Below are 12,811 nucleotides of genomic sequence, written 5' to 3'. Positions count from 1 at the left end.
AGGCTCCTTGCGAGAACTGACAATGGCGGGAGCACATCCCTTCATATTCCTTAGGGTAGCCATTAAGTTTCAAAGCAAAAAGGCGCCAAGCTGCTCATCCCCCCCCCCCATAGTCCCATTCCCATGTTCTCCAAGCGGGTGCAGGCACTGACCTTGGCTCCTAGGTGGACTGGTTGACTAGACGGAATGATACTTCTGTTTGGTACTGAAAAGAGATAGTGATTGCAGGCTGCGGGAGTGTAAGCAAAGGTAAGGCCTAAGGTTACTGCGGGACATTAGGCGACATAATAAACAATGACAAGAGACCCTCTTCACGTTCCATTGATGTATATGTTTGGATTAAAATTAATTTTTTTAAATGCTCTCGCTTTGCTTCCGGGTGGGGGGCGGGCGGACTTCTGCAAGTGTTTCATACCTCCCTTTCTCTGCTCTGTTTCCACTCTGTGAGGTGCAGAAGGCTTACCGTGCAAGTTGGGTTAAAACTGTTGGGGGAACTAGCGGTTGAGCACATTAGGGGGGAAAAAGCAATCTTGGGGAAGGGAATAAATGGATGAGCCAGGAAGGCCTGCAGGGCTACAAAGAAGAGACTGGTTGCGCAGTTGGGCATGAATGGCTTCACAGGGGACCAGGGGTCAAACAGAGCATTGGAAATGACATTGGATCATGGCATTAACTCAGACATTTTGGGCATGGAATTCTTTCAAAAGGAGAAGACTGGATATTAAGGAAGCAAAAGTTTTAGTCTGATGAATAGCTCAGTTTTGTGTCGCTTACTCTCCTGGCCTCTTCAGGCAGGCCATTCCAGAAGCCGGGATCCACAATGAAGAAAACACATGCATCGGCAGTTGTTGCTTTTGCCCATTTGCAGGCTGACATCTGTAGAAGCCCCTGCTGACTTGAGCGAAGTTGTCATGATGGAGCATAGAGAGTTGAGGTGGTCCCTCAAATAAAGAGGGCCCAAGGACAGTGGAGGGCTTGGTATGAGACAGCCAGTACTTTAAGCTGAGCTCAGTCACAAATGAGCAGCCAATGGAGTGTGTTCAGAATGGGAGCAATATGTGTACATGTGATTTCTCCATTGTGGCTCCCACCTTACACAGCGGGCTGCCTGAGAGGTCAGGAAGGCTCCTGCTCTCCTGGCCTTCCACAAACTGCAAAACTATACTATTCAAGAAGGCTTTTCTGCATAGGTGGACACAAGTACATTTGGGACTCTTGGTCCAGCAGCCTTCTATATTGTCTACTCAAACTGGCAGAGGCTCTCCAGGAGTGTTCCCTCTAAGCTGAGTTAGCATGAGCTAGCTCAGATTTTTAGCCTTCAGCTCACACATTTTTGTCTCGGCTCAGGAAGTATGACCTCAGAGCACACTCATTTATGCAGTAGCTCACAACTTTAATGCCAGTAGCTCACAAGGTAGAGTTTTTGCTCACAAGACTCTGCAGCTTAGAGGGAACATTGCTCTCCAGGATCTCAGGCAGAGGTCCGTCATACCACCTATGGTCAGGGGCCATGACTTGGTGGAGCATCTGCTTAGCATGCAGGTTCAATCCCAGGCATCTGCAGTTAAAATGATTAGATAGCAGGCGGTCAATGAAACTGCAAAACTAAAACTACTCAAGAGCTTTTCTGCACAGGTAATGGTTTGTTCGTTTAAGATGCTTTGCCAATATTTTTTTCAATGTTTTCCTTCTTTAGGTTTATGATTTGCTGTGATAGATGTGAGGAATGGTTTCATGGAAACTGTGTAGGAATTTCAGAGGCACGTGGGCGACTGTTGGAAAGGAACGGGGAGGACTATATCTGCCCAAATTGCACCATTCTGCAGGTTCAGGATGAGCCGGTCACTGAAACACAGAGACAAGAAACTGTGCTGGGGCAGTTAACAGCCGATGGCACAGAACTCACTAGCATAGGGACAGTTGAGCAAAAGTCGAGCGAGGACCAAGGCATCAAGGGTCGGATTGAAAAGGCTGCAAATCCAAGTGGGAAGAAAAAACTCAAAATATTTCAGCCAGTGAGTATTGTCTCCATTTACATGTACAGCCATGTTCAATTTCTAATAGGATGCATAAAGATTTGGATCAAAAACTGAACAAGTGAAGCCAACGTTGTGGGTTTAACTTCATATTTTGGGGGATATTGGGCATTTCACTTCACATGGCTTGGATCTTGCCATTTCAGAAGAAGGAGAGAGTTTTTCACTTTCCATTTTGCTAAATACACAATTCCTGTATTTTCTGCTTCAGTCCCTTGTCTCTTCCCTACTGTTTCCCTTATAGAGACATTGATTGGGGGACACACTTTGAATTTTTAATTGTGTCTCTTTTCTCTAATTGCTTACCTGTGCAATATGCATTTTTGTTGTAAGGATAAGAAGGGGGAAAGGCACAAGATAATGGATGGGACCATGTAAATTGTCAGTGGAAGAAATAGTTCCTTTTCTCCCTTCTCACAGCATCTCACAGTAAGACAAGTGAATTCGCTGCCATGTTCCCAGTGTCAGAGATTAGAGACAAGCTCTCTACTGATGCTGCATGAGGGCAAGAGAGCAGTTTTGTCCAGTTCCCCATCCTCAGGGCAGCCTCCTCTGCCCTTGCATGGCATCTTCTCCATACAGCTTTTCTCAGGTCATGGGGGATGCTTGAAGGAAAGTGGGGAAAGATCAGCTGTTGGCAAACTCCCATGGGTAGGCAGTTCATATGATCCCACCCATAATATGCACGGCCCTCTACATAAATTTTGCAACTCCAGCTAGTGTTTAAACAGAACAGAGTATTAGTGTTAAAAATAAGACATGTAACTTTTACACTTCTCCATTGCCTCATCTTTGTTGGAAAGCCACCCTTTAATCATCTACTAATCCTTACCAAGGCTTCTATATGTAGAGAGTTTCCACTACCGTCTTTCTTTCAGAGCCTGTGAAATAATAATGGGGTTCTGGCTAATCTTTACCAAGGTTTCTATACTAAAGTGTAAAGGTTTCTATATTAAAGTAACCAAATCATGTCAGAATCTAAACCAAAGTCTTACAATTTCTTGTTTTACAATTTACGTTGCATCCTATGAAACAAGTAAAAACCGACCAGTAGAAACACTGGCGATATGCAGATTTTTTTTCCTCTCATATTTGATGGTTAAACAGAGATGATTCCATATTGTAGAGGAAAACTCAGAATAGGTAAATTACACTTGTGTCAATCACACTTTATCGACTTCGTGTTCTACTGTGTCACATTTTAATCCTGTTCTTGCAAAGAGTTTTAGTGTACATTGTTCTCCCTCACTCATTTTATTTTCATAAGCAACCCTGCTGGGCAGGTTAGTTGAGGATGAGTGAGTAACTTGAGGTCACCAGTGAACTTTATGATGGAGTAGAGGATTGAATCTTTCAGATCTTAATCCAATGCATTTTTGCTTCCATTCTATAAATGAGTTTAATGCATATCAGTTCCTGCTATGGAGTGCACATCCTCTTCTTCTAAAACTTGCATTTCGATAACGTTTGTGGTTTTCAGCATGCCCCTGTGAGACATTGTAGCTTGCACAGAACTTTGTTAATAGGTTCCAGCCTTATATCTCTGTGAAGTGAAAGCAATCATGAACTAATTTGAAATTTACTAGCCACAGCAAACATTTCAGTTGTTCATGATTGACATAGTAGAAGAGCTTCATGTGTTCTGAAATGAGAATCTGGAGTGCAAAAGGATAACAACCAAACTTACAGAATTGGTCCACAGGCCTTACCTTCTGTTAACTTTTGAGAAACTGTAGGAGGTGAATACTTCTGGTTGTTGAAATATGTGTAAGTTTTATTGTTAGTTGTTTTGATTATGGTTTACTGCTATGACTACTTCAATATATATTTTCTGTATTTGGTCCAGTCTTTTATGACTTTATAACAAATTTAGACACAAATTCCAACTTTTATTTAAGGGTTGCAACCATTTTTATTTTATGTAAAATATCTGTACACTGCCTTTCCACCCAGTTAGGGCTCTCGGTTATTTAAAAGACATTGAAAACCAACTTTTAAAAAAATGCATGTCTGTAAACCAACAATTAAAAACAATCAAGGAGGGATCAGTAAGGGGATGCCAGGCAAGAAAAGTTCTCACCCACTGGTAGAATCTCTGGTGGACAGTGATCAGGAGAATAGAGGCATCTTCCATAATTTCAGTGCTGTGGCTGAGAAGGTTACTATGCATTTAGTTTCAGGCGCCAAGAGTATCCAAAGCAGGGCCTCTGAAGATGATCATAATGGTTGGGTAGGTTTGACTGGGAGTAGTTATGCAAGTCCCAGGCTATATAGCAGGGGTGGCCAATGGTAGCTCTCCAGATGTTTTTTGCCTACAACTCCCATCTGGCTGGGGCTGATGGGAGTTGTAGGCAAAAAACATCTGGAGAGCTACCGTTGGCCACCCCTGCTATATAGGGCTTTAAGATCAATTCTGGCACCTTTAGTTGCCAGTAATAACGAAATGACTGAATAATTGTCAATAATTAATTAATAGGCCTGGAAACTAGAAGTTAGTCCAGATGGAACAGGAGGGGACTATTGAATTTTTATCTGAATAGTCCCACCATTTTTGTAGGTGGTTTTGTCTACCTGAATTGTAATTTGCAGGGCACATCTCTTTTCCTAATAATACTAGAAGCTAGTAGCCTAACAGTTAATCTCTGTGTGGTGGCTCCATGTTGATTTGTGGAATAACAAGTTCATAGGAACAGTCATTTCATGTAAGGCTTTTGAAATAGACAGAAAGCTGTTGCAGGTGATGCATGAGCTCCCCATTGGTCTTGCTTGCGATAGGTGCTCTTGTGTCTTCCAAGATGACTTGTCTCCTGTGTTACTTTGCTTAGTCAGGTAGACTGCTTGCTTGAACACATGGGAATGTCTGTTTGGCTCAGTTGATAATAACTCGTGAATTGGTTCTTGGAGGTATCCTTCTAGAGAATCATTTGTATTTGGTTTCTGTATCCCTTCTGCAGCAAGAGGTTTGCATCTTTGGAAATCATACTGGCTTTTAGTTTCCTTACAGGCTTTATTGTAATTATAGAAACGTATTGAGTTGTATCCCCCTAGTTCCTTCCACCAGTGATGGTGATTTCCTGTGGCACAAGGAACCTCAGGGGACAGCTTCTTGCTCCCAAAGGTATCCAGCCGCCGCGAACATGTGTGTACATCCTAATTTTTTTTAAAAAACCTTCTAGTTAAAAGTTCTTCAGAAGGTTCAGGCCCAGGGAGAGAACAATGCAGTGAAAGTTGCTCCTTTGCAGACTGAAATCTTGTGATGGGACAATTCTTGGAAATTTAAACATATGAAGTCTCCTGGGTATAAACACTTTGGATTCTGTGTATGCTTTGAGTCTCCCTTCCCACCTTAACATACTTCCTAAAAATGTACTAAAACATTTTAGCACAGCCGCTTTAAAAAAACCAGCACTAAAGTGGCAGCAAACTATTAAGAGAAAATTTTACAGAACATGACAACTTTGTCAAGCGACCAAGTATTAAAGTTTGGTGTTCACTACTACTGCTACTACAGTTGTTTCAGCTTTCCCAGTGTTGTGAGGTTTGAATGACTTTCAACATCTCTGTCAACTTCTTGTGCTATCCTTCAGGTAGTTGAAGAGCCTGAAGCAGCCAGCTGCATTGGACCTGGTTGTTCTAATGTGGCTCAGCCAGGCTCTGTGTACTGTGGACATGAGTGCATTATCAAGCACGCTACAGCCACCATGAAATTAATGAGTGAAAGCAAAGAACAAAAACCAAAGGAGAAGACAAGAGTAAAAGTGGAACGATCTGTTGTCCCGAAATCTCAGCCTCCGGTAAGCCTAAATAAGTTTTGACGCAAATCTCTTCATGTGTAGAAGATATTTTGTGTGCAGCATGCTGCCACTTTGAGGTTTCAAATTATTCTTCAAATGGGTCTGCAAATATTCTTGAATATCTCATTTACACTCACATGATTAATAGTAGTAAGTAGGCAGTGTTCTGTAGCAACATTCTTAATCTTAAGACGAGCCTAGCACAGAAATGTCATATTGATATCTGCCCTTCTTGATACAATCGCAGAACGTACAGTCTTCCCTACTAACTGTCCACATCTCTTGAGTAACGACTGCTGTCCCTTCAAGTAAGAATATTCAATTTTTGCATTGCTACTAAAAATCTCACTGTATGAACTTAAAACTTAACTATTTTCAGACTATTTTCAGCAGTTTGTTGAGAATCAATAAAATTACTTTGGAAAGTACAATAAGTGGCTTACTGGCACAAAAAGATTAACTGTTTCTGTATGTTATGTCCATCTCGGCGCACCGTTTCCAAAGTATCACCCCTTGCCCCAAGGCTTCAGCTGTACTGTGCTGTGGTCATAAATAATACACAGCATTGCATTTCAGGTGTCCTGCAGAGAGCATCCAACTGCAGCTCAGGCATTTCTTGTGGGCAGTTACCCCGAACCAGGCAGTTGCCGTGCTGTAGCATCACAGTAACTAGAATAAACTCTAGGCTTTTGTGTACATGTCTGTTCCACTTGGAATGAGCTTGAGTCGCGTTTATAACGTTAGTATCATTTAGCATTTTAGAATGTCTGAAGTTCTTCATGTTAAAAACAAAGAGCAGTCTTTCTGGGTTCAGCTAAGGATCTTTCTTAGCTGTTTGTAACACTGGACACCCAGAAGGAAGCTCACAGGCGGAACATGGAATGATTTGCCCCCCCACACACACACCTGATATATAGAGATGTACTTCCTTTGAACGTGAGAGCTCATTTTGCTGTCGTGGTACAGCCATTGCTATCCTTTATGACTTCTTGAGAACTTAAGCTTTCTCAATAATCTTTGGATTGATATTTTAAGGCAGACAGTATTATTCTCACATTGCTGGGGGTATCTGGGTAGGGTTGGGGCTAGGAGATGGTGGCTTACTCATGGCTACCTGGTCAGTTCATGGCAGAGGAGAGGTTGTTTGACCCAAGGGCTTCATGGTTCACAGCTCATTCTCAGCCGCTGTTAAGTTCTTTCCACCCTGGGTCTCACATTGATGGGAAGTATTTTTCTCCCCCTGCTGTGCTGTATAAGAACATAAGAGAAGCCATGTTGGATCATGCCAATGGCCCATCTAGTCCAACACTGGGTCACACAGTGGCAAAAAAAACAACAACGGTGCACACACACACCTGAGTGGAACAATCCTTAGGATTGTAGCTGAATTATTGCCCAAGAATTCAGCTTAAAATAGTTTTGTCTAATGGCAAGACTTTAAAAAAAAAAAAAAGAGCAAGAACAGTTCCTATGTATTTAGGTGGCATAATAATACTGTTACTGGCAGCTGGATAGTACCATGCTGTCGATTCTTGGGGATTCTAGACCAGTCCAGTAATGGACATAATCAAACTGCTGGTCTTTGCTTAGAGCAGGGGTGGGGAACCTTTTCTCTGCCAAGGGCCATATGGATATTTATAACATCATTTGCGGGCCATAAAAAATTATCAATTTAAACAATGCCCTGCTGAGGGGGAATGATTCAGGCCAGCAAAATTAATGCAAATAATTGTTTTTCTACTTGAAGTCGTGTGGGAAGAACCTAATCTGGCGCACACACGGCCTGCCGCCCTAGGCAAATGCATAGGTCCAGGGCTTTTTTGTAGAAAAAGCCCAGCAGGAACTCAGCATATTAGACCACATACCCTAATATTAGCATATTAGGTTATGCACTCATTAGCATATTAGGCCACACCATCTGGGATAATCAAGTGCAAACTGAACTGTGACAGTAACTTTTCCAGGCCCTGCAGCAATTCTGGCCGGCCAGCCAGGCCCCAGGGAGGCTGCCGCACAGTACATCTGGGCCCTGTGATCCTTGCCTGGCCCTGGGGAGGCTGTTGCACAGCGTGGCTGGGCCCCATGATCCTTGCTGGCCAGCCAGGCCCCAGGGAGGCTGCCACATGGCTCGGTTCAGCCCAGCAATCCCCGAGGGCCACACCAAGTGATCTCGAGGGCCGTATACAGACCTTGGGACAGAGGTTCCCCACCCCTGACTTAGAGGCTGGGGGTCTGCCACTCGGTTCCTCTCTACAGAAATTCAGATCTGTAGTGGCTTCAGCTCTAATTTCTGCTTTTGGTGGTAAAAGCTCTTAGACTCCCTTTCCTTTTTATATATATAGCTGTTCATTTTAGAGCGTCCAGCTTTGTACTTTGGGTCCAGAGCTGTAACACTTGTTTTTGTTGCATGAGATGTTTGCAGTACCTCATACGTACTTGACCCAGCTTTATAATTGCGATGCTTAGTGATTCAGGTTCTGCTGATTACACAGGCAGGTTCCAAACCTCCCTCCACACAGAAGAGACCAGCTCCTGAGAAAAGAGAGATGGCAGTGAAGAAAACAGCAGTGGCGGCCCTTAAGACCGAAGGCAATGCTCAGACAGTTGCTAAAGAGCCAGCCCCAGAAAGCAGCACTCCGTCCTGGGCAAGCGATCATAATTATAATGCAGTAAAGCCAGAAAGGACTCCTGCCATTTCATCAGCACTGTTGTTCAAATGTATGTATCTCACAGGATATTCCTCTGCAGTCGTTTACCTTTTCCTTGGTCACCTTTCCCACTTTTTGACTTTGCCAAGTTAGAAGGGGCTTTTAATTATTCCTTCACCTCCTCCCCATCTTCAGAGATTGCACATGTACCTCTCAAGAGCTTTGAGGCTCATACATGTTATTGGCAACTTGGGATTTATTCACAGGTTGTGTAGACAAAATTACTTTTACAGGCATATAAGAGCAGGTTAACTTACATAATACTCTCCATAGATCATATCTAGGTAAGTACTATAGGTGATGATATCTGCAGATTTCCTTAGGTTATATATGATGTACAAAGTAATGGTTATGTTCATGTCAATTTTGGTCCCTGTCCATCTTTGCCTTTTGGATTGGGAATGCCAACACACAAAGGTTTCTAAATGATTCTGAATAATGTACACACATGCACAAATACACAAGTGTTAGCTGTCAATTTTGGGGAGAAACCCTCCTTCCAAGCAACTGACTTAATATAAGGATGCCTGTTTCTTTCTTTTCTTTTTTAAAAAAGACTGCTGTAAGTTGTATGCTAGGCAGCCTGTCATCAAGCCACATCACCATATATTATAATTTTGCAGTATTTGAAGAACATCCTTGGGCTCTTGTTAGCTTAGAAAGGTAAGTAAATGCTTTGCAGTGTAAAAAGTCTTTGCTCTTTAAAGACCTTTTTGCTGTCTCCACTTTAACAATGTTGCAGTATAGCCTTTGTCTTTCCATGTATCACACAGTGGAAGGTAACTGATTCTGATTTTAATTTTATATCTGCAAGGTCTGATGTAAGGCTCTGGGCAGGAGTCCTTTAGAAAAGGGTAAAACTATTATGTTTGCTACTAAAGTAACTTCACCATTGTCCACAAAATTGTAAATGCTTATATGATGAATGCATCTTACACATGATCACGAGAAGATGGCTTTGGTGAACCTCTGGAGGGACGGAGTTCCAAGGCTGATGAGAAGCTACTGAGAACCCTTTTCTGCCTGCCTTCATTTTTTGGGTGTGGCACGCACACAGATGGATCTCACTGGAGTGGGAGAAGGATGGGTGGTGTATGTTGGGGGTGGGGTGGGTCCAGACCACCTTTCCAAAACATAAGGTCCGAATGATTTGATTGAAAATCAGTGATAGTTTTCCCTCCACCTCATTAGCTCTCTGTTGTTCGTGTGTACTATTATTTTACTTAGTAACTTATATCTTACTTTTGTCTCCGATGGGGATCCAAAGGAGTTTGCAACATTGTTCTGCCCTCCATTTTATCCTCACAACACCCCTGTGAGGTTTTTAAAATAACGTATCCTACTTCTCAGATGTAGCTTCTGAGATGACCCCATATTATCGATAAAGCAACTTAATGCTCCTTTCTTGATTAAAAATGTTGGTTAACATTGGGTCTTTGTTTACACAGTAAGATAAAAAAAATACAACCATTAATTTGAGAGCTGGGAAACAATACAGTTACTTACAAAACACATCACTCGTATGGCACATCAACAGCCCAAAAGAATGGACCAGTTTACTTGACAGGAAAAGTGACTGTCAAGAAAGCTGATACTAACAGTGTAATTTTCATGCAGATTTCATGTAAGCTGTACATTAGAAGTTTAACGCTAAAACCAAATGAGCATTTTTGTAAAATACCATAATTGAATAGGAGAGTTTTGGGATTGTTTTTATTGTTGCTGCTGCTGTTGTACTTAAAACTGGACAATATTTGATTCACTTTGTATTTAGTGAAGAGCATTCAGCATCTCAAGAAGGTACCACCATCAAGGTAAGTCTTACGGATGTCTTGAAATTCTTGTATCGCTGCTAAAACTACTAAATATATAAATACTTAGAACGCCTGGTTGAGAGCACATCTGTATTATTAAATTACCTGTTTAGTCCTGGCTTACTGTGGGCCATTGTGACTGCTCATCGTCTGAAGGAGTAGCGCTGGATCTTACACATACATCCATGGAATTCTGTTGTTCACACCCCTGTGTGAAAAAACCCAAAAATATTGTAGAGAGGGTAAACTCTACAGTCAAGGCACTCTGTATTTTTGTATTAGACACACAGCACTATACTGAACTCCAGCCAATTTTGCATCTCTTTGATTTCTGCACAAGCATCTAAAATAACGTGCCTCCTTTCTCTGCTGTCTGCCTAGGGTGCGTACTGATGGCCCAGTGCTGACCCAGTGCCTCTGTGTCATAGTTCATTTCCCTGAGAAACAATTTTTAGTGCCATTGAAGTGTTAACTAGATGTTAAGAGTTGGGGATTGCACTAGGCCTCCCTTCCGAAAGAACACTTAGTTATTTTAGAATGGTGTACAGCCGATCCATTTGGTTCTGCTGAGTTACTGCAGGCTGCATCTGGTGGTATACATTGTTCTTGAAGCTAACACAGGATAACCCAGTGCCCCAGGAGACTGTGAAATTAAAAGAATTGGGGAGAATAAGCATAAAGACGGTTGCCACAGGAGCCGCCATGTGATCATGTGAGCCCGCTTGCAGGATAGGGCAGGGTATAAATAAAAAATTAAATCAGCATCAGGGGCTGATCAGACTACAAAAAGAGATGAAGCACTATATCCTTTTGAGGTGGCCAAGTACCTTGGTGTTCACTGACCGCCTTTACCTAAATTCCTGGGGTCAGTATCTGTATGTAAGAAAGGCAAGAGGGTTCTGGTTTACCCACCGCCACCTGTACATGACTCGAGTTGAAGTTTCTTTTGAGATGGTGTCCCATTTTTCCTCCAATGATATTGGAGTGATATTTATTTATGTATAGTTTTCACTTATTTATTTATCAGATTTATATCCCGCCCTCCCCCGACAGACTCAGGGCACTTAACAACAGTTTAAAAACATTAGCAATTTACAAACATATTAAAATTAAATATATGAAAACATTTCCATACATATAAAAAATCCAAGATGCCAAGCTTCTGATTTCCGTTATATTAGTTCAGTGAGATTGTCGGTGCTGAAGGTAATAGCCACCTTCCCCTAACCATTAAAGACGAGTTTGAATAGTTCCGTCTTACAGGCCCTGCGAAACTGTGGCAGGGCCCTGATGTTTTCGGGGAGGGCATTCCACAAAGTGGGGGCTATTGCCGAGAACGCTCTGGCTCTAGTGCTGGTCAGTCGAACTTCTTTCGGTCCAGGGATCTTAAGGAGATTTTGAGACCCTGAACGTAGAGCTCTCTGGGGTACGTAGGGGAAAGGCGGTCCCGAAGGTAGACAGGTCCCAGGCCATATAGGGCTTTAAAGGTTATAACCAGCACCTTAAAGCGAATCTGGAACGCTACAGGCAACCAGTGTAACGCTTTCAGCACAGGTTGAATGTGCTCCCGTACAGGTAGCTCCATTAACTACCTGGCTGCTTCGTTTTGCACCAGTTGCAGCCTCTGAAGTTGAGTCAAGGGCCTCCTCCGTGTAGAGGGCGTTACAGTAGTCTGTTCTTGAGGTGACTGTTGCATGGATCACTGTTGCCAAGTCATCGTGCTCCAGGTATGGAACCAACCGCCTTTGTAGCTCATCTTTCTTGCTATGACTTAAGACAGATGGGAGGTGGGAAGTGCCCTCAAGCAACAGCTGACCTGTGGCGACCCCATCATGTTTTTAAGGCTAGACACATTCAGAGGTGGTTTGCCATTGCCTGCCTGTGTGTCACAACCCTGGTATTCCTTGGTCTCCCATCCAAATAGTGGCCAGGGCCAACCCTGCTTGGCTTTTGTGATCAGGCTTGCCTGGGCGCCGTCCAGGTCAGTGTCAAAACAGATTCCACAATTTTAAAAGGTTTGATCAGGAAGCATAAAGCACCAAGTAAGCAATGCATAGGGCTAGGGTTACAGAATTTGGAGCAGTGCAAAAAACAAAGTCTGAGACATAACATGCCATGATGTAGGGTCAGTTGCAAAGGTTAGAGGCAAATGCCGTGAAGGCAAGGGGATAATGCATAGTAAGCATAGGCAGCAGTCTATTTTTCCTTAGAAAAACCACCTCCTGAGTGATTGCTATACTTCGCAGGAGTAGTGGGCTGGAGAATGCAGAATTTCCAAACCTTAAGGAAACTCTTGGGTACGCAGCTTAAACACTTAAGCAAATAAACCATGTTCTGTTGCTGTAAAACTGTACATCTGTATTCTGTGTTAGCGTCTCCACTGCAGCCGTTTAAAGTGGATCATTAGTGAAGTGGGCGGGATTTTATTTTATTTAGGTACTGTGTTATCCTGTAGCGGT

At 42.7% G+C, this 12,811-nt stretch overlaps 1 protein-coding gene across 6 annotated transcripts in view; it reads left to right on the top strand.

The window, feature by feature from the left end:
* DIDO1 (death inducer-obliterator 1) overlaps window positions 1-12,811 on the top strand; it is a 72,232-nt gene that overhangs the window by 19,952 nt on the left and 39,469 nt on the right. For all 6 annotated transcript variants that reach the window (XM_060230646.1, XM_060230643.1, XM_060230640.1 and 3 more), the window contains exons 5-7: window positions 1,697-2,015; window positions 5,624-5,830; window positions 8,323-8,548. In XM_060230646.1, coding sequence (XP_060086629.1) covers window positions 1,697-2,015; window positions 5,624-5,830; window positions 8,323-8,548 — 752 coding nt within the window. The remainder of the gene's footprint in view (window positions 1-1,696; window positions 2,016-5,623; window positions 5,831-8,322; window positions 8,549-12,811) is intronic.

Source organism: Heteronotia binoei, chromosome 2 (assembly GCF_032191835.1).
Source record: "Heteronotia binoei isolate CCM8104 ecotype False Entrance Well chromosome 2, APGP_CSIRO_Hbin_v1, whole genome shotgun sequence".
Lineage (NCBI taxonomy): Eukaryota > Metazoa > Chordata > Lepidosauria > Squamata > Gekkonidae > Heteronotia > Heteronotia binoei.
This window is presented reverse-complemented; position numbering and strand designations above follow the sequence as displayed.